This window comes from Gobio gobio (assembly GCF_949357685.1).
Source record: "Gobio gobio genome assembly, chromosome: 11".
Taxonomy (NCBI): domain Eukaryota; kingdom Metazoa; phylum Chordata; class Actinopteri; order Cypriniformes; family Gobionidae; genus Gobio; species Gobio gobio.
The window spans coordinates 46,647,155-46,672,320 of record NC_137104.1 but is presented as its reverse complement, the minus strand read 5'-3'; the positions used below and the strand labels follow the sequence as shown (position 1 = coordinate 46,672,320).

The window sequence follows — 25,166 nt, the reverse complement described above, 5'->3', positions numbered from 1 at the left end:
CTGCTCAATTCAATTTTTTTTTTGTTTTTTTTGTGAGGTCGTTCAATTGGCTTTCAAAAAGTGACCCGTATCAAAAAACACTAGTCAAAACTGAAGACACTGAAGAATGTATATCTACACTCTTAAAAAAAGCTGGGTTAAAAGCAACCCAAGTTGGGTTGAAAGTGGACAAACCCAGCGATTGGGTTGTTTTAACCCAGCAATTGGGATGTTTTAACCCAGCGAATGGTTGTTTTAACCCAGCAATTGGGATGTTTTAACCCAGCGATTGGGTTGTTTTAACCCAGCAATTGGGATGTTTTAACCCAGCGAATGGTTGTTTTAACCCAGCAATTGGGATGTTTGAACCCCGAGATTGGGTTGTTTTAAACCAGCGATTGGGTTGTTTTAAACCAGTGATTGGGTTGTTTTAACCCATCTATTGGGTTGTTTTAACCCAGAGATTGGGTTGTTTTAATCCAGCGATTGGGAAGTTTTAACCCAGTGATTGGGTTGTTTCAACCCAGACATTGGGTTGTTTTAACCCAGCGATTGGGTTGTTTTAACCCAGAGATTGGATTGTTTTAACCCAGCGATTATGATGTTTTAACCCAGTTATTGGGTTGTTTCAACCCAGACATTGGGTTGTTTTAACCCAGCGATTGTTTTTTTTTAACCCAGCGATTGGGTTGTTTCAACCCAGCAATTGGGATGTTTTAACCAAGTGATTGGGTTGTTTCAACCCAGCGATTGGGATGTTTTAACCAAGCGATTGGGTTGTTTCAACCCAGACATTGGGTTGTTTTAACCCAGTGATTGGGTTGTTTTAACCCAGCAATTGGGTTGTTTTAAACCAGCGATTTGGTTGTTTTAACACAGTAATTGGTTGTTTTACCCAGCAATTGGGATGTTTTAACCCAATGATTGGGTTGTTTTAACCCAGCGATTGGGTTGTTTTAACCCAGCGATTGTTTTTTTTTAACCCAGTGAATGATTGTTTTAACCCAGCGATTGGGTTGTTTTAACCCAGAGATTGGGTTGTTTAACCCAGAGTGTAAATAATACTTTAAATCATATAGCTCAATATTTGCAATATACATATATGCTAAAAAATTAAATAAATAAATAAAAATGTAAAAAAATATTAATAAAATCAACAAATATGTATGTGCATTTTATTAAAAATGTATGTATTTTTAAATAACTGTAGTTTATATATACATATTTACTATAATATAGTATACATTTATTATGAAATCCTATATTATAAATGAAAATATAATACAATCAATTTAATATATAATTGAATATATAATATATATCTTTAAATTAATTTCTAATGATAAAATCCTACTTTATTATTATTATAATTATCTAGCCCAATATTGTAATATATATTAATATATATACACAAAACATATAGGATATATTTGTTGACGTGACATGGCATTCTGGTCACACAAGATAAAAATGAATATAATTAGTGTTGTCATAATTTAAACTGCAGTAAATAGTTAAACATGTCTTTGTCTTTGAGCCAAATCTCAAAGTTGTCCTATGGCGTGACTGTCTCAAGCATGGTTCAATAAATTATTTTTTTTATAAATTAAAAATAAAAGCATACAAATGTTAATTATACCTCATATTACCTCAATAAATACAAATATTTTTACAAGTGTCTGTTTTAATGACAATAATTTTATCCATCCATATATTTCTAAAAGCGTACAGGAACTTGACATATTTTGTCACTGAAAACCAGTGTGACACCATATTTTAAATCTGGCAATTGACAAAATTAATTAGTTGAAGGACCCCATTCATGGTCATGTTACTGTGAACCCATGACATGCGCATGGTAAGATTTTGTCTCAGAATTGTTCAAATATGTCTTTTTTGGAACCACTATGAAAGTGTTCATTTCTGTTGTCCGTTGGTGCGACCCCTATATTCTTAATTCTTTCTATGTCACACCACAGGAAACATTTCAGTAAAAATAATAAAAACACAAAGTTAGTGACCCCTTATATTTTCTCAAACATCAGACTTAATGGTTAACATCAGACACTACACAACAATATGCATTTTTTATTTTGTGCCAACTATCCATATATAAAAACAAATCACTTTATATACTGTTTTATAGACAAATCTTAATATAAGTGTTACATTAGGACACAACTTCTATTCTACTGCATTCTGTTTAGCTGTTTTAGAAGACAAGAACATGTCATGTGTTAACACCCATTAATTATGAGTCAAAATGTCCTTCACAAGGCCTTCTCTGGTACACAGTGACAACTGACAACACTAAATGTTTCCTTGCAAAGAAAAAAGCTAGATAAAGGAGTGATTCATTAGCGAGACCCGCTTCTCTCTTTTGGACTTTCAAAGCTGCCCCCTACAGCCTGAATGATTTCCAATGCAGCAAAGTCCAACTCTGTGCGGACCTACACAAACTCTTTGGTTCGATACAGAGAGGTGAGCACTGACCTACATTGTGAATAAGCTCTCTCGTTCAGATAGACACACAAAGGCACTCTGAGAGATGCCCTTTACACTGACAGTAGACAAAACACACACACACACACTTACTTTTGTGCCTGATTGGTGTAGTTGTTGTCATACGAGTCATATCCCTGGTCATCGTAGGCCGTTCCATATCCATCATCGTATTCCTACGGGAAAGAAAAATATGCTGTAAATATCCAGATGTTTATTTATTTTATTTTTTTAAACAGCAGAAAAAATTGGAGGTGTTTTGTTCCAGAAAAAAAACATCTGTGTTTTTGAGAAAAATCGGCTGTGAATGACCCAAAGACTCACTCAAATTCTGTTGCTTGTTTCATAACTGAATGAGAGTTTTAGTTGAATCAGTTGAATACTTGATTCAATGATTCATTCAGAAATACAATAACTTGTTTTGTTCCTGAATAAATCTGTTTGTTTTTAAATTAATTGGTTTATTGAATTGGTTCAAAGACTCACTCATAAAGTGCTTTTTTTGGTTTGTTCATAAATGAATCAGTGTTTTGAAAAAATTGAATATTCATTGAAATATTCAATTGAAATGTTCAATGACTCATAAAGACGGTAAATAGTTTAATTCCTGAATGAATCAGTGCTTTGAACGAATCGGATGACTGAATGATTCAAAAACTCACTCATAAAGAAAGCCACTGGTTTTGCTCATTAATTAATCAGTGGTTTGAATGAATCGGATTACTGAAAGATTCAAAAACTCACTCATAAAGAAAGCCACTGGTTTTGCTCATGAATTAATCAGTGCTTTGAATGAATCGGATGACTGAAAGATTCAAAAACTCACTCATTAAGAAATCCACTGGTTTTGCTTATGAATGAATCAGTGCTTTGAACGAATCGGTTGACTGAAAGATTAAAAAACTCACTCATTAAGAAATCCACTGGTTTTGTTCATGAATGAATCAGTGCTTTGAACAGAAGGGTTGACTGAAATATTCTATGAATCACTCATAAAGAGAGTCACTGGTTTTGTTCATAAATGAGTCAGTGTTTCGAACAAATGGGTTGATTGAAATATTCAATGACTCACCCATAAAGACAGTAAATCATTTAATTCCTGAATGAATAAGTGCTTTGAACGAATCGGTTGACTGAAAGATTTAAAGACTCACTCATAAAATCACTGGTTTTGTTCATGAATGAATCAGTGTTTCAAACAAATAGGTTGATTGAAATATTCAATGACTCACCCATAAAGACAGTAAATAGTTTCGTTCCTGAATGAATCAATGCTTTGAACGAAATGGTTGACTGAAAGATTCAAAGACTCACTCATAAAGAAAGTCACTGGTTTTGAAGAAACTGGTTGATTGAAAGATTCTATGACTCACTCATAAAGACAGTAAACAATTAAATTAAATTCCTTTTTATTACCTTTGCATAATATACAACAGAATTAGTAAATTTTCTAGTGTTTTGAATAATCACTTAACTGAAATATTCAAAGACTCACTCATAAAGAGAGTCACTTGTTTTGTTCATGAATGAATCAGTGTTTTGAACAAATCGGTTGATTAAATGATTCAATAACTCACTTGTAAAGACAGTCACTTATGCTAACAATGCATTTTTGCACAATAAAAAAAAATATTTTTACAATTTCTAATTTCAGTAAAAAAAAATTGTCTGGGGAGAGCTTTGTTTCGGTAAAACCGATTCAGTGTTTTGAACAAATCGGTTGACTGAATGATTCAATAACTGACTCGTAAAGACAATCACTTATGCTAACAATGCCTCTTTGTACAATAAAAAAATATTTTGACTTCATTTCCATGGAGTTTCAGTTAAAAACATAGTCTGAGGAGAGAGCTTTGTATTGTGAAAGTTAGTTTGTCTTTTAAAAGAGCAAGAAAAATCCTGTTTTCCTTGATATGAACCCTTGAAGAGATAAATGCATGCATAATGCAGCACTGCAGGCCGGAGTCTGGAGCGGTGGACAGTCTCCACAGGACATATACTGCATTTCATCAGGGTCAAGAGATCTGCTCTAATGATGAAGCATTTCGAGCCGTCCTGGATCCACACACACACACACACTCATTCACTCACACACTTCCAAACTCTGCTTAGAGGTTAATCTACTCTGCTGAACCCCGGTCGACATTAATACTCCATATATCTAGAGCAGAAATAGCACGCATGAAAACTGAAAAGCAGCTCTTCACTTAAATGAAAGGTTGTGAAAGTGCTTCATTAAGTCGAGGGCTGATATGATTTTGACACTGTAATTAACATCGCATAATAACCATTTAAGAGTGGATAATGAAACTTCATGGGGGTTAATATCTAATGTAGCTATTATTGTGACATATCGCAGATTGCCTTATGACGCATGTGGCTTTGTGGCCTGTTGTCAGATGTCGCAAAGCCCTGTTTGATATGTTTATGAAGACTCTAATGAAGCGTGTGGAGAGGAGAGGTAATAAGAACAAGCTGGAACTTTTCAGAAATGAAGATTTTTGTACATTTACCATGCTGATTGTGGGGGAAAACTTGCAAAATAGAGTTAAATATTGTAAAACGTGTTAAACAGAGCTGAGAGAATGCCATTATTAAACACTTAAACATAGACGATCATACAAAATTAGGCTCAAATCATGTAAACGCATGTAAACTTTATCAGACAAAAGTCATAGACAATTTTAAATCAACATGATTCACCTAAAGGCTGCATTTATTTGATCAAAAATGATATGTGAAATATTATTACAATATTATTACAATTTAAAATAACAATTTTCAGTTTCAATATTTTAAATTGTAATTTATTCCAGTGATGGCAAAGCTGAATTTTTAGCATCATTACTTCAGTCTTACAGTGTCACATGATCCTTCAGAAATCATCAATATTATGATTTGCTGCTCAAGAAACATTTCAAAGTATTCATTTATTGAAAAAAAAAAAAAAAAAAAAAACGTTTGAATAGTAGGGTACATGTAACTGGTCTTCTTGTGAACAATATTTTGCATGTTTTCGTAATTTTTCATTAATAACTTCAGATGATGTCATCAAGCCCCTCCCCTCTAACCTGCTGTAGTTTGCGCCATCCAATCAATTCCTGATGCCTAAAATCAAGTCCACATTACATATCTTTTGACTAGTGTTTCATTCAGAAATAAGTCACATAGCAGATTACAAATGTTGACTTTAAGCAAAACTCAACACACCTACATTGTCAAATTCTCTCAAATATTCTCACAGAAGTCAAACATCAAAGCCTCTGCTGTTCCCCTACTAATTTAGGATAAATGTCCTCCACAAAAAGGCTCTGACCCCTTGTGACTGCTCCAACATATCCGGGCCCAGCTCAGTTCCAAATCCATCTGCCCTCAATTCACATGCGTAAAATCCTCCTCAACTACGAAAACAAAGACAAAAACCCTCTCATCACACACCCCGCGGTCTTAGAGCGGCATTACTGTCCGATCAGAGGCGCGCCGCTGCCAAAGCACACTATTCACAGTCTCATCTTTAATCCACAAGCAAAATGACATTTAAACTGAGTTTTATAATGAAGTTTACTTGAAAAAAAGAGAGAAGTTTTGCTGATGATGGCATTAGCATTGGCACAAAGTCTGCATTATCATAATAATTGACATTTATTTACACATTTAGAAAATTTTAACTTAGAAACAAATATTTAAGATACATTCTCCAAAACAATCTACATTCTAAATAATACTAAATAATATATAAGAATATTACATTCTAATAATGTTAAATATCTTAATTATTAAATAGTATATCTTCATATTTAATTTTCTTTTCAAGTAATAAAACACTGAATAAGCTCTGAATAAGCACACATGCTTATAATGCACACAGATATGATCATGCGGAGGTGCAATTTCGATCCCACCACCCTGTCAGGGGTTGCGGTAGTGAAATCCACAGAGAAAGAAGCGTGAAGAACAAACTAACTTTTAATAAACACTAGGAAGAAGCACTGTACACTTACAACATAACGTTATCGCAGGACTTTTTACAAGATGTAATTTAAGTCTCAGGTGTCTGCAGAATGTGTCTGTGAAGTTTCAGCTCAAAATAGCCTGCCCCACAGTTTATTATATCATGTTTCAGTGGAAGGAAAAACATGCTGTTTTTGGGCATGTATCTTTAAATGCAAATGAGCTGCTGCTCCCCACCCCACTTTCCAGAAAAGGGCTCTACAGCTCGTGCCTCGGATACTCTGCCAAAAACTAAAACATCTGTTTGCACACTAAAACCTTTTTAAAAAGCAGCCTACTTTGTGTTACGGTATCATCGTGCTTATGAGAATTTGAATAATTGTAAACACTTCTTATGATTATTGGGGATTACAAAAATAAAAGTGTGCGTATTTTTATCATTATAGGGTGGTTGTGTACACACACTGCCGACACACATTAATGTTCAAACACCATGTAAAAATTAATTCAGCATAATAGGTCCCCTTTAAATACACAAGGAAGATCATGGAGACTAAAGCCGCGTTTCCACTGCAGGAACTTTCCCCAGGAACTAGGGACTTTGTGGGGGTACTTGATGTGTTTCGACCGCAGGAACACAGGTCTAAATCTAAAATGTTCCCCCTCAAAACCATAGATATACATAATAAAGGCTAGATGTCTTATGGCGGAGTATCTAACGTCATCACTAGTGGCGTCAACAATAATCGATTCGGCAATGCATCGCAATGCGGGGCATGCACAATTCAGCATCGATGCGGCAAAGTGCCATAATCGATTATGTCACCGTTTATTTTCTGGCCTTGAGTTGGACAATAAAGTTGTGAAGTTTCAATTACTTCCGGGGTCATAACTACAACAACAATCAAGATGGCTGAGGCGGAGGGAGATGACCGCAATAGTCGGGTAATTAAAAACGCACCCATTCTTGGAAAAAAAGCTTGGAAAGCGGACATCTGGGCACATTTCGGATTCTACGAAGTTGATGGGAAACTAGACAAGACTTACGCGGTGTGTAAAACCTGCCACACTAAAATCAAGCACGTTGGCAATACAACTAACTTCACGAACCATGTTGATCATACTAAAGTAGAGAGAAGAGAAACATTTCTCATTCAAAGCAGTGAAAGCAGTGATTTATGTTTTCTTATATTTTATTTTATTTAATGACATTTATGTCAAAGATACAGGAGAGTGATAATACACACATAGCAGCCAATAAAATCTGTTGTTCAATATTTGACTGCTTGTATTGCCTCATGACTGATTAAAAATTTGCCTTGTTGTGTGCAGTAGAATTTTGATGCATCGCAATGCATCGTAGAATCGAATTGAATCGAATCGTTACCTGGTGAATCGTAATCGAATCGAATTGTGAGGGGAGTGCCAATGCACACCCCTAGTCATCACCGGCGGCCATCTTGTCACAGGGAAGCTTTCTGGCAGGCTTTGTGGTACCTGATGTAAGGTGAGTGATCTGCACGAACACAAATACTCTTATCTCGCTGAAATCTTGACGGATGTACAAATGGTTTGGTTTCTTACAAACATATTAACGTGTCTATAATTCTGGATGCTTTAACAAATTATGAATAATTATTCATAAGTATGCAGTGAAAATCGGTAGAAAATTGAGCAAGTTATGGTTATTTAAAAAGTACATGCACCATTAAAACACAATGTTACGAGTGAGCGAGCTGACTGTGACAAGATGGCCGCCAGGTGTGGACGTCAACCTCCATTGGCCAGCATCGTGGACGAGACATCTAGCCTTTATTATGTATATCTATGCTCAAAACGGCCCTGCTCGCGAGATAGTACTTTTTCAAAGTGCAGGAACTTTCCGGGGTGGGACTTGGGCGCTGAACATGCTGATTGGTTGAGCTCATGCAGCATTTTATTTCAACCTAAAAGTCTGTTGCGGTGCGTGCAGTAAGAGTTGTTTGCTATTCATTCAACAATGAAGTTTAAAAAATACGGCCGATGGTTTGAGATTCAGGCTTTATTAAGTGTATTTGCAGAAGACGAAATCCAGTGGGAACTGGAAAGTCGCACTCAGTCCTACGTCACTGGACTAATCTTCACAAGAGTTCCTGGAACAAATTGAGTTCCTGGAACAAATTGTTCTGGGTCATTTCGGTGGAAACGGGGCTTAACTAGCAAAGGAAACGGAATGGAACCAAACTAAAACACAATGACATTAAACATAACCCGGACACACCATTCTCCTTCCACCATTAATTTCTTGTCTATCAATAAAAACGGCCTCAACCTAAAAAATCAAATGAGGTCAAAACTGTAAAATGCATTTGAAGAAAGGATACGAAAATTGATCCCCTTGGAAAACCTAGAGCTCCACAATGTTTCACAGGGATTTCAGTGCCTCTCCAGTATAGGTCACCTCTGCCAGGCTGGAGTCTGGAGAACTGCGACTCTACGCTGGTTACTGACAAATAACAGCAGCTCAGATATTTGATGAGGAGCCAAACAGTTTAATTCCACTCTTTATCCAAAAGGAAGTTTTCAACATTTGAACCCTCAACGGTGAGCAACTCATCTTCCTTCCAAGCTGAAACAAGACTAGACTCACTCAGCTATTTATAACTGAAGATATTTCCATTGTGCTGTCTCGGCTGACAGTGATCTCTATCTGCAGCACTATGAATATGTCATAAGGTAAAATCCTCTCGTATTCTGAAGAGCGAAACTCTGTTACCGTGGCAGATTAGTTATGCACGGCTTTGCGCACTGATCAAATAAATTAGTCTGGTTGAACGTGAAAACAAAACCAGGTCATGTGTGAGAGAGAAAGAGAGACAGAAAATTAGACTTTCCTTGAAGAACGGAAAAACCCATTTCCAAGCTGCTGTAAAGAAGTTGAAAGCCGCTGACAGTCACTGTGCCATTTTGATCAGCTCAGGTTTGATCAAGTCTGTCAACGCCGCACAAGCCGCTGAAATTAGACGTGTACACATCACACGCCAAGCAGGGAGAAAACCGAATCTCTGTTCGCACGGAATGTCAAATCTTTTTCAAATTTGGTTGTACTTACAATGTCTCAGCTTTGTATGAAAGAGGAAAGATCTCTGCTGGGATGAGAGACTGATCGCAGATTGTTTGGTAAACTTCTCGCTCAGTTGAAGCTGTCTTTAGCGAGCAGCGAGTTTGTCACAATGGATCAAACTCATTTAAACATGCCGCATGTGAAGCGAGGACTCAGGTTTGTGGTTTATTAACTCCCTACAATGTCATTCACAGTGAAGAATGGCTGATTTCTCCTTTGTTACCAATTTACCCTTAAATTCATGAATGTTTCATCAACCATTATTACATATTCTGGTCTTTAGCGACCTGTACCTGTTGCGATAATATAAAACTCTCCCGATATTAGAGTAACAATTACAGTTAAAATAAAGTATATTTTGTTACCTTTTGGAGCTTAGAAGGGTTCAGTTTGAGCAGATGTTTTATGCCATCATCACTGTCCTCGTCAGAGATCATTTCTCCCATACAATCAGCATCTGGCTCATATTCACAATCTCAAACATATTCTCAAAACTATAATTTTCAACATTTTCAAAATCAATATTTTGGTCGCTGACAGCTTCTTCACCAGATCATCAAGTTAGTCTAACGTCGTCATACTCAGATTCTAGTCAGAATATGAGTCTGATACTGCTCCATTGGGCTGTGATTATGGGGCGAAAATGCCTCTGCACTGAATTGGATAGACCTACAACCTATCAGAGCAATGGAGTAAGTGACATATGTTGAGCGACGCACAGTTGTCAACAGAACTCAACTGCAAGCACGCTGGAAGAAGTAGAAGAAGAAGATGAGTGTAAACAATCTTTGCCGGTGTTGTAAAAATAATTTCAAGGATACACTGAGAACTTACCAACACGATCATAATTTTTGAGAGAAATAGTAAAGGTGAATGCATATACGAACAAGTTCTCCGTTTAGTAAACGATTTCAACCCAAGCGCTCTTTGGTGACGTGGATGGTTACGTTACAGTTGATCATCTGTCCACCATCTTATAAAGCCAGACCTGACCATTTGATTGGTCCAAACAGCTCTGGTTCGAGCATAGTTGCTCCACAACCGATCAAGTCCAGACCGAACTTCCCGAACTCAAATGTTGTGGGCGGGGCTAAGTTCAGCTGGCATCCAGGCTACCATCAAGTGACAGTGACACTAATATTTGATTGCGTTCGGTACTTGCTCTGAAGTAAAACGCTGAGCCATTTCAAGTTTTGCTGATGATACATCCTATTCTTTTGTTTTCTGCCTGCAGTAACTATGAGCGAAACATCACGTCATCATTGTGTATCAGACATTGCCACCTTGGGGAATAAAGATTCAATTATTGTTCAGCAGAAAAAATATATAGCCTACTTACACTATTAAGGGCATATGATTAGTAAAGAATGTGTGCATATTGTGAATTAATTTAATACATTTAGTTACCTAGCTTTCCTGTTAGCCTTCAGTAAATTAACATGTCTACAAAAATTATTCATAAAACATATCAGTTAAACATATGTTTTACTGTCTTCACTGACTAAAATGGAAAAAACTTAATCAGTCTACCCACTGACATGGTTTTCAAGCTATTGTAATATAATTTTTTGGTGTTCAGAAGATCTTAAAATGCACATTTGTAGATCATGGAAATAAAAAAAAATTGGGGGGAGCAACCCCCAACCCCCCTAACTACCTCACATTTGGGATCTCAGTGATTATAAACATGCCTACATTGTATGATTAAAGGATGTACAATATGGCCATGCAGAATAAGGCATTAATATTTGCTTTGTATGTAATAATAAACAGCCAATATCCTAATATGCATACTAATAAGCTACTAGTTAATAGTGAGAATTGGACCCTAAACTAAAGTGTTAAAAAAAAATTCCCCATACCCTCACTGGGGGCTGAGCCCCCCTAAAATGAAAATCCTAGAAACGTCCCTGAGTAGCTCCATTGCAGTTTGAATGATTTTATAGTATTATTGGACGTATCTAATACTGTTTAGATTTTATTTTTGACTTGAACATAAACAAATGCTCTCCTGCAGACCTGGGGGGTATTCCAGAAAGCAAGGTTAACCTACCGCCATATATACCTTTAACTCTCGGTTGATTAACCAAAAACTTGCTTACTCTGGGCATACTGGTTCCAAAAACACGTCCTTGAGTAAGTTCAGACAACTCAGAGTATGTTAACCGTGAACAGAGAAGACATTCTCAACAGAGCAACAAATCGATGATTCACCATGGAAACAGACGCTAAGAAAAAGCGCACCATTCTACTTTCTCTTCTTCTTGTTTAATGGCGAGTTACATAACCTACTTATTGCATATTGCCAGCTATTTGGTGGTTATGCAATCATTTTATTAATCTCTTATTTTAATAAGTAATCTTTATTCAGTGAGAATAAGGAATATATTGTTTGTTTGATGCTAATTAATTGACTGCAGATCCATGTGTGAGATGACAATAAAATAAATAATACATCTATTTGAATTGAATTAACATTTAAACATTAGCTTGTTATAATAGTGCTTTAGAATTAATAAATAATATTGTATATTATAACTTTAACTATATAACACAATTAGTTATATTAACCATATTAATTATATAACACACATCTGAATACCTCTTAAGAAAACTAACCCCGGAACATGAGCTGCTCTGGAGCAGGTTATGTTCAGAGAGTGAGTTGCTATGGCTTACATACCCAGAAAGTTACCTCCGTTTTTGGAAACGAAAGTTGAGGTTATCTGCTTACTTCCTCTTACAAGACATACACGGGTATGTCACATAACCGGCTTTCTGGAATACCCCCCAATTCTCCAGATCAATACATCACATAGACTTATTATCAAAACATGCTAAATTATTAATGCATTACTCTTCTAAGTCATCACAAGGCACCATATCCGTCCAAGGCAGAAAACTTTCCCCACAACTTTTTTTAAACAAAGTGAAGCTCTTGAGTTGGTTAATATATGTTTTCCCCGTTGTTACATCAGCAGAAGAGGTTTCAAAGGTTTCTGTAACAGAAGCGGATGACCTGTTTTCGATCTCACCTGCGCACGCTCTAATTTTGAGTGTGCGATTGACATTGCGGCTGCGATCCATGGCCTGTGAGAGTATGGATCTTTATTCAAGCTGCCAGCTGGGGTCTCAGTGGTTAGTCTATCAGAGCGCTGTTGGCCGGAGCTCAGGTAAGCGGTATACTGGAGAGAGCTCTATTAGAGCGGAGTAAAGCCATGTAATCACATTACATTTGCCTCCTTCAGCCCGGTGCCAGAAACTCAAAGCCACATTAGAGACAAGGAGAGACCCAGACAAACTCAATCATGTTTAGCCTCTCTCTTGCGCACACACACAGACATGTGTTTACTTTGCTCACAATGAGGGTACAGACTATTTTCTTTTGTAAGTTATTAAAGATAATTATTTGAACTACAGACTAACCCAAAATAATGAATTTTTCACATTAAAAAACACATTGTTAGTGGAACAATAGAATATTTTCTATTGTTAGCTATTATTAATTTATAAGTATTATTAATCACTTAGCAATAAAAAAGAATAATAAGTACAGTAATAAAAAAAAATCAGCTAATCAACACTAACAGGTATATATACGCAGCAGCCCTACCTCTGTTTGTTGACAGTTATCAGCATCCCTCCACCACCCCTTCTCCACACTTTTAGTTCTAACCACTTACATACACATAGGTACTCTGGTTTCGGGCCAAATTCCGAGCTCGAAGCCCTCCCCCCGGACAGCACGCCAAATACGCATTTAAATGTACTCTCTATAAATTATATGTAGGTGTGAACTCATGAAAGTAAACATCAAGTTGCTAGGCTCCATGGATCGGACTTGTTTGTTCAGCACATCCCACAGATGCTCGATTGGATTGAGATCTGGGGAATTTGGAGGCCAAGTCAACACCTCAAACTCGTTGTTGTGCTCCTCAAACCATTCTTGAACCATTTTTGCTTTGTGGGGTACATTATCCTGCTGAAAGAGCCACAGTTACCAGGGAATACCGTTTCCATGAAAGGGTGTACATGGTCTGCAACAATGCTTAGGTAGGGGGTAGGTGTTAAAGTAACATCCACATGGATGGCAAGACCCAAGGTTTCCCAGCAGAACATTGCCAAAGCATCACACCGCCTCCACTGGCTTGCCTTCTTCCCATAGTGCATCCTGTTGCCATGTGTTCCCCAGGTAAGCGATGCACACGCACCCAGATATCCATGTGATGTAAAAGAAAACGTGATTCATCAGACCAGGCCACCTTCTCCAGTTGCTTCGTGGTCGAGTTCTGATGCTCATGTGACCACTGTTGGGGCTTTCGGCGGTGGACAGGGGTCAGCATGGGCACCCTAATTGGTCTGCGCCTATGCAGACCCATATGCAACAAACTGCGAAGCATTGTGTATACTGACACCTTTCTATCAGAACCAGCATTAACTTCTTGAGCAATTTGAGCTACAGTATATCATCTGTTTGATCAGGCCACACGGGCCAGCCTTCGCTCCCCACACGCATAAATGAGCCTTGGCCTTCCATGACCCCGTCGTCGGTTCACCACTGTTCCTTCCTTGGACCACTTTTGATATAATTTGTTACATTTATATAGCGCTTCTCTAGGCACTCAAAGCACTTTACATAGAAGGGGGGAAATCTCCTCAACCACCACCAATGTGCAGCACCACCTGGAGGATGCGACGGCAGCCATATTGCGCCAGAACGCTCACCACACACCAGCTTACTGGGGAGAGGAGACCGAGTGATGAAGCCAATTGTAAATGGGGATGATTAGGAGGCCATGATGGACAGAGGCCAATGGGCAAATTTGGCCAGGGTGCCGGGGTTACACCCCTACTCTTTATCAAAGGACATCCTGGGATTTTAAATGACCACAGAGAGTCAGGACCTCGGTTTAACGTCTCATCCGAAGGGGGGGTATGTAAGCGTGTTATGTTGATATATACTGAGACCGGGAACACCCCACAAGAGCTGCAGTTTTGGAGATGCTCTGACCCAGTTGTCTAACCATCACAATTTGGCCCTTGTCAAACTCACTCAAATCCTTACGCTTGCCCATTTTTCCTGCTTCTAACACATCAATTTTGAGGACAAAATGTTCACTTGCTGCCTAATATATCCCACCCACTAACAGGTGCTGTGATGAAGAGATAATCAGTGTTATTCAATTCACATAATGTCATAATGTTTTGCCTGATTGGTGTATATAATCATCATCATCATTCATATTTATAATTAATATCAATAAATACAGTAACAATACACACAAACACGAAAGCCATATCTAGAGGCCAGAACATAGTACAGAGGATGGACTCATTTGAGTTGGTGAAGTAAGCAAACACAGAGAACAGCCTGCAACCACCAAAAACATGACGTTTCTTGACTCCACTATCACACAAAGTCCTTCAGGCAGAAGCATGTTGACAAAAGCCATGTGTTCTGGAAGAGACATTGCTGTGATAACTCACCATCTTCTGCAAGATTTGCAACAGTGTTTGAGAGTCACGAGAACACACACGTTACATCAGACATAATGAGAACATCGACACGCTTAAAAGATTAGTTCACTTTCATATAAACTTTTGCTTATAATTTACTCACCCCCTTGTCATCCAAGATATCCATGTCTTTCTGTCTTCAGTCAAAAAGAAATTAAGATTTTTGATGAAAAGATTTCAGGATATTTCTCCATATAATGGAAGTCAATAGACCCCATACGGTTCAAGATCCAAATGAGAGGTTCAGTACAGCTTCAAAAGGGCTTTAAACCACATCAAGCGGTAACAGACGATCAATAAGGGTCTTATGTAGCGAAACGATCGGTCATTTTTTTAAAAATAAATAAAGTTTAAGTTTTATAACACAAATGCTTGCCGTGCTCTGTTCAGTGATGCGCGCTTGTGACGTCACGTAAAACGCAATTACGTTGAAAAGGTCACGCTAGACGCAGGCGGAAGTACCGAGTCAGTGTTTACAAATGACCGGAAGGAGGACCGTATCCACATATTCAAACCTATGATTCAAACGTATTTGCGCCTACGTCTAGCGTGACCTTTTCAACGTAATTGCGTTTTACGTGACGTCACGAGCGCGCATCAATGAACAGAGCAAGGCGAGAATTTGTGCTTATAAAACTTAAACTTTATTTATTTTTAAAAAAATTACCTTAATTTCTTTTCGAATGAAGACAGAAAGACATGGATATCTTGGATGACAAGGGGGTGAGTTAATTATAAGCAAAAGTTTATTTGAAAGTGAACTAATCCTTTAAGACACACACAGCCTGAATGAGAGACAGGCAGATCCCTAGGTGAGTTTTCAGGTAGAACGGACACAATCGGCTGAAAGACAGGTTGTTAGAAGATAAGATCTGCCCTTAGAGGCCACAAGACCTCACGCACACACTTTAATAAGTTATCTACATGAGAACATACAGACTTCTACTGCTTAAAATACAGCTAAACCAATAAAAAAGTTGTTTTTTGTAATGTACACGAACATACCACATCACAGATTACCTGAAGAAGATCTAAAAACACACACAGACTGACACTCACGCATGGCTTGTCTGATGAACTCCATCACACTTGCTCATTTCTGCTCCAGTCGCTGGGTTTTCTGGAACATTTCTTACTTTCACAGCTCAGAACAAGAGCTTCGCGACTGCCAAGATGCCCTGAGCAGACTTCACTCTCTCGGAATACTGAACACCTAACAAATACGAGCATGCAATTTACAGCACAACAACAGTATGAAGATGTATTTTTTGCCTCTTTGTCATTTTTATCCATAGTATTGACAGAGAGAAGAGAATAATAGGGGGGAGAAAAGAGAATGGATTACAAAGCCATGAGTAAGTAAGACATGTTCTGGGTCAACATATTTCGTTGATCCTGGAACAACATTCCTGTCCAAAAATGTTGTCCTACCATATCCCTACTCTTAAACCTAACCCTACCATAATGTATCTATACCATCAGAGGGGATGTATGGTGAATGACACTGATAGAAGCCTAAACTTGACACAAACTAAAAACAAATTTCCCTCAAATTTGATTGGTTGATTGGAATGTTGTTCCAGGATCAAGGATGATGATTTAGGAACATGTTCACTCAAGTTCACTATGAGGGACAAAGCAAATTAACCAAATTAATACAAATTCATCAAAATCACTAGAATGTTTTATACAAAATATGTACCATTTCAATTTATTTTCACTGCATTTTATCAAAATTGTAACTTATTAATTTCATAATTTTACCCTAAAACCAAATGTCCTCCAAATATACTGTAAATCTAAAAAAAAACTAAAAATGACAAAAAAGTATATATATATATATATATATATATATATATATATATATATATATATATATATATATATATATATATATATTATATTATATAAAGGTTAATATATATATTAACCACACCATGTCCGAAGTTTATTTTAAAAAATATACCCGTTACACTCTGAAAAAAAAGGCTTTTTGTAGAAACAACAGCACTAATGAACTCAAAGATCGATAAGTGCTCTTCACTCTATTCGTCCCGCTTTTAAAACCATACATAAAACCCAAACTATTCAGGTGGTTTAAAGCAGCTCATGAAGAAGACAGATGCTGAAGAACTCAAGAACATCCTGCTCTGCTGGACTAATAAACTTGCGTTGGTCAAACAGAACTAAACTATACTTGTGTCAACTGCAATTACCGCAAGGCTTCTGCCACGGTGATCAAACTGAGAGGATGGAAGTCATAAACGCTGAGCTATCATGGGGCTCTGGCCAAATTTGCATAAACAGAACTGATTTATGGGTATTCGGGTAGTCAGACTGAAACTATGAGGCGGAAGTGTGCATGACATTACCCGTTTAATGGAATTTCATGCTCTGTCTCTCGCTTATTATATGATAAGAAATGTTTCTCTCATTAGATATAATATTCACTATGAACATTCTGAAAGTTTCAGAGGCAGGGACCAGAGGTTTGTGCTCAAGCACCAATTGCGCCAAATGGTATAATAGATTGGCGCAAATTACCAAAAAAAAAAGTGAGCCATTTAAGTCTCAAAAGTATCGACAAATGCAACATGCCACTATCAACTTACATATACAGACAGACATACATACAGACAGATGGACGGATTTATAGAGACAGACCGGGATGGATGGATGGATGGATTTATAGAGACAGACCTGGATGGATGGATGGATGGATGGATATATGGATAGATGGATAGATGGATAGATGGATAGATAGATAGATAGATAGATAGATGGATGGATGGATTTATGGAAACCGACTGACATAGATGGATGGATGGATTTATGGAGACTGACCGACATGGATGGATGGATGGACGGATGAATGAATTTAAGGAGACCGACTGACATAAATGGATGGATGGATGGATGGATGGATGGATGGATGGATGGATGGATGGATGGATGGATGATTTATGGAGACCAAACGACATGGATGGATGGACGGATGGATGGATTTATGGAAGCCGACCGACATGGATGGATGGGTTTATGGAGACCGACCAACATGGATGGATGGATGGATGGATGGATGGACGGACTGATGGATGGATGGATGGATGGATGGATGGATGGATGGATGGATGGATGGATGGATGGATGATTTTATGAAGGCTGACCGACATAGATAGATAGATAGATAGATAGATAGATAGATAGATAGATAGATAGATAGATAGATAGATAGATAGATAGATAGATAGATAGATAGATAGATAGATAGATAGATAGATAGATAGATAGATAGATAGATAGATAGATAGATAGATAGATAGATAGATAGATAGATAGATAGATAGATAGATAGATAGATAGATAGATAGATTGATTGATTTATGGAGACCTACTGACATGGATGGATGGATGGATGGATGGATGGATGGATGGATGGATGGATGGATGGATGGAAAACAGGAATATGTTTTGAAGTGTCGCCACTTACTCAATAACAACTCTCACACAGGTCTGCGTGTGACAAAAATTCTTCAGTGTGATATAAAGCGGCGTGGACAGAATGAAGCGGCTCAACAGAGGAATCCGAGGAGCCCAGAGGCGAGCCCATATGTCTCGCTGTACAGCCCTATTGGGAAACAAACCCGTGATTTGTGTTGGTTCGAAAACATCATGCTGGACACGGGCATTCATAACACAACACTGGTGACAATGGAAATCATTTCAGCACTCGACCAAAGGAGAGATAGCATCGCAGCCGGCTCAGTAATTGTGAGGATAAACCAAAGTGACAAGCAGTTTTGATTGTGGAAACAGAGGATCTGAGATACAGAGCTGGATAATACATGCCATAATGGTATTATTGCAACCCTCCGCAGAGAGTGACTCAGGTATCAGAACGGCCCCTGAGAGGGAACCAACAGCCGATGCAATTCATATTAACGACTTACACGGGGGCGAGTAGATCCACCACCAAACATGCTTGGAATCAGATTCGGTGCCTTTAAAATGTATTTTAGCTTCTTGATTTGCGTTAATCTGATCAAAATGTTTTCAAATTGCACATGAGACGTATTCATGCTGACCATAGTTCATTCCCAGAGCGTGGTGAAGATAAAGATATGTACCCACGTTTGGGTCAGATGTATTAATCATTCAGGCTTTTGATTTGATGCAGCTTTTCTTTCCAGACTTGGGAAAGCAAATTTGATTAGTTGATTTGAAATGAGATGCTGAGAGCAGATATGACTGGTTGATCCCTGCAAATCTGAATGGTAAGATAAGATGTGATTGGCTGATGAAATTGGATGCCACATGGGGTGGAGATGAAAACACAAACTGCAAGGTATTAAGTAGATAAGTGTAAGTAAAAAATAGCAAGTTAGGAAAAATGTAAAGAAAAAAAAAGTTAAATATGGAGACCAAATGTGTCAATAGAGAAATAAATAAATCAGTTGAAAAATGTAAAATTAATCAAATAATCAATTAATAAACATATTAACATGGGGGTTAAAGCTGCTGTCCGTGACTTTTTTTGTGTTCAAGATTTACAAAAATGATATAATGAGAATGTACAACATGAATCCATTTTCCAAACCGTGTTTTTGTCTTACCCTGAATCATTACGGTACACTTATAATAAGTGTTTATATTGGGACTATTTCAGCCCGGTCTGGTAGGAACCGCTGCGGAGGAGCACAGTCCCTGCGTGACTCGCCATAGACATAAACAGAGAGAAGTAGCTCCGGCTGCAATGTTCTTCCGCAAGACGCATGCAGTTCTGTTTATTAACCGCTAGAGCGCAAAAAGTTACGACTGCAGCTTTAAGGGAATTAAGAATTTGTTAATCTATAAATTAGTTAATAAAAATACTAAAAATACAATGTTGGGTTTAGTTATTTATAGTATTAAAGGCACAAAAATAAAATATCCAAAAACCACTAGAACAATGTTATATTTTGTTGACTTGTGTACTTACATTACATTATGACTTGCATTACATTACATCATGTGAGATGGTGGTCCAGTGGGTTAAACCATGGAACTGATACACTGGTTCGATCCCAGTGTGTCCTTGACCAAGGCACTTTACTCCATGTTGCTCCAGGGGGGATAAAAGCGTTTGCCAAATGCATAAATAAAAAATAAAAAATAAATAACCCCAAATGTTTCCAAAAATGTTTAAATCCAGAGAAATAAGCTATTTTAACCAGGACACGGACCATGTCCGTGCGTCGCCTATCAATGACATTATACCCGTGTTACCCCCGATTTCTGGTTTTATTTTGTAGAAACCGCGGAAACACCAAGGACTGTTTGGAAACATTCATCCACAGAAAATTAAACGTTATAAAGGCCAACATCTTACGACTCACTCTTTGACCGCTATAACTAAAGTGTCACATCGCACTAACAGTAAGCCCCGCCTTCTTTGATTTGATTGGCCATTTCACTCATTCTGACTCTGTTAGACCACTGTTGTAGCCTAAAAATCTAGACGCACCCTAGCGGAAGGAAATATAATTTGTAGCCAGGGTGTCTAGCAACTCTCTGTTGGCTTGCAAGCTGGAAAAACCAAACTCTAGTCAGGCCAATCACATCGAGTATAGAGTCGGTGGGTGGGCTTTACATAATGACGGCAGAGTTACGGTGGTTCCGCGTGCTACTTGTAAACAAAGAAACTGGCGAACAGCGGTCTTTCGAACCGGCTTTGGCCGCGACTCTGGAAGACTTGGAGTTAAGCTTTTCTTTGAGGAAAGAACAAAGAACGGCACTGAAGTCATTCTTAAGAAACAAAGTTTAATCTATCAACTAGCTCCGCTTCACCTTCTTCGTTGCACTGGTTGGTTGTAGCGCTATCCTATTGCATGCAGAGGGAATTTAAAAAACAACCGTTTAAACCGCCCCTCGGATTGAGCCCTGCCAATGGTGTGTTCCTTGTCTGGCTATTCAAGTCAAGCTCAATTTAAGATTGAACATTGGTCTGGGGAATCTGCTCTGTATTTTCTACTGCACAAGAGGTGTGATCACGAGCATAATTCATGAGCATAATTCAAATGACTCTGTAGGCAATTGGATAGTCCTTCAACCAATCAGACCACAAGAGGCATGATCAACGGGCATCAATCCATCGCTTCTCTAAAGTGTGACAGAAGCAGGATAAATTAATGTAGAGGTTTCCAGCCTAGGCTGCAGGGCGAAATCAACTTGCCGGCAGATCAGGCTGGGTTTACCCAGTCTAGTGTGTTCCCAGACCCAACATCTTGATGTGGGTCTGGCTTGTCAGGCTACTACTGAAGCATATCAACCTAAAAATGTAACACTTTACTTTTGTCATCCTAGCAACAAATAGAGCAGTGAGTAATGGAGTACAGCAGAGCAGAATATCAAATATTGGGGGGGAGCAATTTGGCCATTTCTAATTATTTGGGGGAACTTGTCCCTCTCAATGTATATGGTGTTTATGGCCCTGCTTCAACTTCTCCTTTTGTACTACAAAAAATAGGACCATGCTTGTTTGGAATGGCTTGAGGGTGAGAAGATAATGACAGCATTTTCATCTGTCCATCACTATTCCTCTACAAAGATGTCTTGTTAATTTCTCATGACTGGTCAAAACTCTCAGGACAGTCAAAAGATCTCTTTCCAGTTCGCTCCTGACGAGGAACATCCCAACACTGATTCAGAGTGACAGCTTCAGATTTATCATCCCACAGATGTTCGAATCGTTCCCAGTGTTTCAGGCTCCTGCACAGACGCATGTTTCGAGGCCGTGGAAACGATAGGGAACAGCTGGCGACTGAGTCGTTTCCTCTGACCCCAGCGCATTCGAACGGCGCCCCCTAAATAAACCTGTCAGATGTGGTTAGATTATGGGCATTGTGGGGCGGTGTGCCAACTCCACCCACCTCTCCGGGCCCGCCATCTGTTAAATATGCCACACGCGAGCCAGAAGACCTCTGAGACACGCAACATCGAGAGGGGCTGGCCAACATTCAAATAAACCCCAATGTATTTGAAAGGGTTATTTTGCAACTCTCTCTGATAAATTAAAACTCAAAGCAGAGGAAATCTATAATGGTGTCATAAGCAGAGGAGCAAATAAGACAATTTTTCCACATAATCGCAAACAAAAACAAGTAAATCGAGCAGATGAAATGATTTAGGATGTCTCCGGTAGACGGCCGCACCATGTACTGTTCTATTACGACTGACAAATGAGATCAGTGTCGGAAAACATTCATTTCTGTGAGCGCTTGGCAAGCTATTGAGTTTGTTTTATATAATTTATCGATATGAGAAATGTCAACAATAAAACACCAGCTATTATGGACATGTATCATAGATCACACTTACTGTCTAGACAGCGGACTAAAATTACTGTAACTGCATAAACAGAGGAAGCGGCTCGCTTATTCAAGCTGAATTGTCTTGCTTCTGCGCAAAAACAATTCCATACACCAGTTTATAAAAGTTCCATATACCATTGTTGTTATTGTTCATAAAACTAAAACAAATCACTTTTGTTCATTTAAATAAATCAGAAATAAAATAAAGTATGACAAACTGAAAAATTAAAAACTTAAAAAAATGTTTACCTTAACTTAAAATAAAACGTTTAAGTAATAAAATTAATAAAATTAAACTGAAATAAAAATAAATAATAAATAAAGATAAAAATAATTGTATAAAAAGTGTATATATAAAACTTACAATTGGAATGAAAATGCTCAGTAATAATAATGAAAGTGTATTATAATAAAATTATAATAAAATAAAATAATTCTAATAAAAGTATATATATATATATATATATATATATATATATATATATATATATATATATATATATATATATATATATATATATATATATATATATATATATATATATATATATATATATATAATAAAGTATTAATAATACATAATACTAATAAAAATTAAACTGTATATATATATATATATATATATATATATATATATATATATATATATATATATATATATATATATATATATATATATATATATACAATTTTTTTCTATTTAGCTTTAATTTATTTTTATTTCAGTTTGAACATTTTCCTTTCAATTTTAAGTTGTATATATACTTTTATTATAATAATTGTATTTGATTATAATATGTATTATTATTATTAATACGTTGAACATTTTCATTTCAATTGTAAGTTTTATATGTGCTTTTATATTAATTATAATTAAATATATTAATTATTAATTTTATATTAATTATATTATAATAATAAAAGTATATACTGTAAAAATGACAGTTGAAATGCTGAGCCAAAGTATTAATAAATACTATAATAGTATAAAAATATAACACTGGCAAAGACTATGGTAGAATCTTAAAGTGATCTACACCGTTGATGGTAAAGTACAATTTCATACAATTAAGACTTAATGAACATTAGAAATTCATCTTGTGTTGTGAGCAATATTACCTTTTAAAGCACATAAATACATTTTTCACAAATCCAGCAGAAATAGTACGTTAACCGGCCACCATTCTAACCTTGCATACTATATTCTCGGACCCACTTTATATTAGGTGGCCTTAACTACTATGTACTAACATTTTAATTAATAATTTGATACAATGCACTTATTGTGTGCATACATGTTTTTACATTGTACTCACATTTAAAAAAATACCTGCATATAATTACGTCTGTAATTAATTTCTGTAGTTACATTTGTAATTACACAGTTGACACTTCCCTTACACCTAACCCTACCCTTAAACTTACCCATACCACCACACCTGTCCCTAACCCTACCCGTATCTCACCTCAATACTAGCAAAGGTGTTTTGCAATACAATTTGAACACAGTAAGTACATTGTACTTATTTTTTGATCTAAGTACATAGTAGTTAAGGCTACCTAAAATAAAGTGGGGCCATATTCTCTTTGTTAAGAGTCCCTGTGGAGAGTGACGTCTGTATGGATGTTACAGCTACTTACATATTCACCGTAGGTATCCTGCACGGCCGGAGGGGGAGGTCTGTACCCAGGAGGGGGCGGAGCTCCTCGTGCTCTCTGTGAGGGAACGCCCCTTCCTCTGCTGGACGGAACCCTGCTGGGCGGAGCTCCTCTGGGCGCCACCCCCCGCGGAACTGCAGCCTGAGGCGGAGGAACGCCCCCTCTACATCTGAAAAAAAAAAAAAAAGGTAATTTTAAATGACGTACATTTTAAACACAGTGTTGTCAATATTGTTTGCTCTATTTGCAAATAAATGAATCCAACGAAAGCCACAGCAGAACAGTTGTTTCATTAGTGAACGAATCTGTGACTTTAAATGAATCGGGAGTTAATGATTCAATGACCCATTCATAAATACAGCCACTTGCCTCGTTACTGAATGAATGACTCAATGACTCGCTCATTTATGCCCAGTACACACGATTTTGGGCTGTCCCAGATGAAAGATGACAAATCGTGGCGATTTCTGTAGTCGTAGATTTATACCTAGGCATTCTCAAAGACTTCCTTTTGTCAAGGTTTAAATGTTTTTTTTTTTTTTTTATGTTGATTTGAAGTGTCGGGTTTTGCGTCAATTTGACTACACTCAAACCTGAAGACAGAGGAGGACATTTTGTTGCACATTACATAAAAATTCAATAAAAATGTAACAAAAATGAACAGGTGTGCTTCATCACAGCTTAATCAATCTGGGTCTGATCCACTGATCTATAGTATGACTGGATTGCTCATGAAGTTCTAAACTGCCATCAGGCGGTGAAGCCACCGGAAGTGTTCGAGCGGCCATCTTCCTATTCCCTACCGACAGAGGGCATCATTGACTTACAGCCAAAACATTAAAGTCCCTGTAAAGTCAAAACAAAACATGTGTTCTGAGTTCCTCACACCACAGATAAATGTGTTATTAACCACCCAGCCAAATTTGAATCATAAAAAAATCCGGGAAGTACATAAAATAGCTTATCAAAAACCTGAAAAAATGAGCAGCATTCTCTGCTCTCAAACGCTGGGGGTGTGTCCGCTGTCTGTGCCGAAACCACGCCCACTCGCGGGAAAGCGGCAGTAGCACACAAGACAACACTCACTGATCACGAGCGTCTATGAT

General features: G+C 37.5%; 1 protein-coding gene across 1 annotated transcript in view; it reads right to left on the bottom strand.

The window, feature by feature from the left end:
- Positions 1 to 25,166, bottom strand: part of khdrbs3 (KH domain containing, RNA binding, signal transduction associated 3) — a 205,320-nt gene that overhangs the window by 29,424 nt on the left and 150,730 nt on the right. The window contains exons 6-7 of the mRNA XM_079828968.1: positions 24,043 to 24,229; positions 2,575 to 2,657 (exon numbers count right to left, since the gene is read on the bottom strand). Of these exons, the coding sequence (XP_079685094.1) occupies positions 2,575 to 2,657; positions 24,043 to 24,229 (270 nt within the window). The remainder of the gene's footprint in view (positions 1 to 2,574; positions 2,658 to 24,042; positions 24,230 to 25,166) is intronic.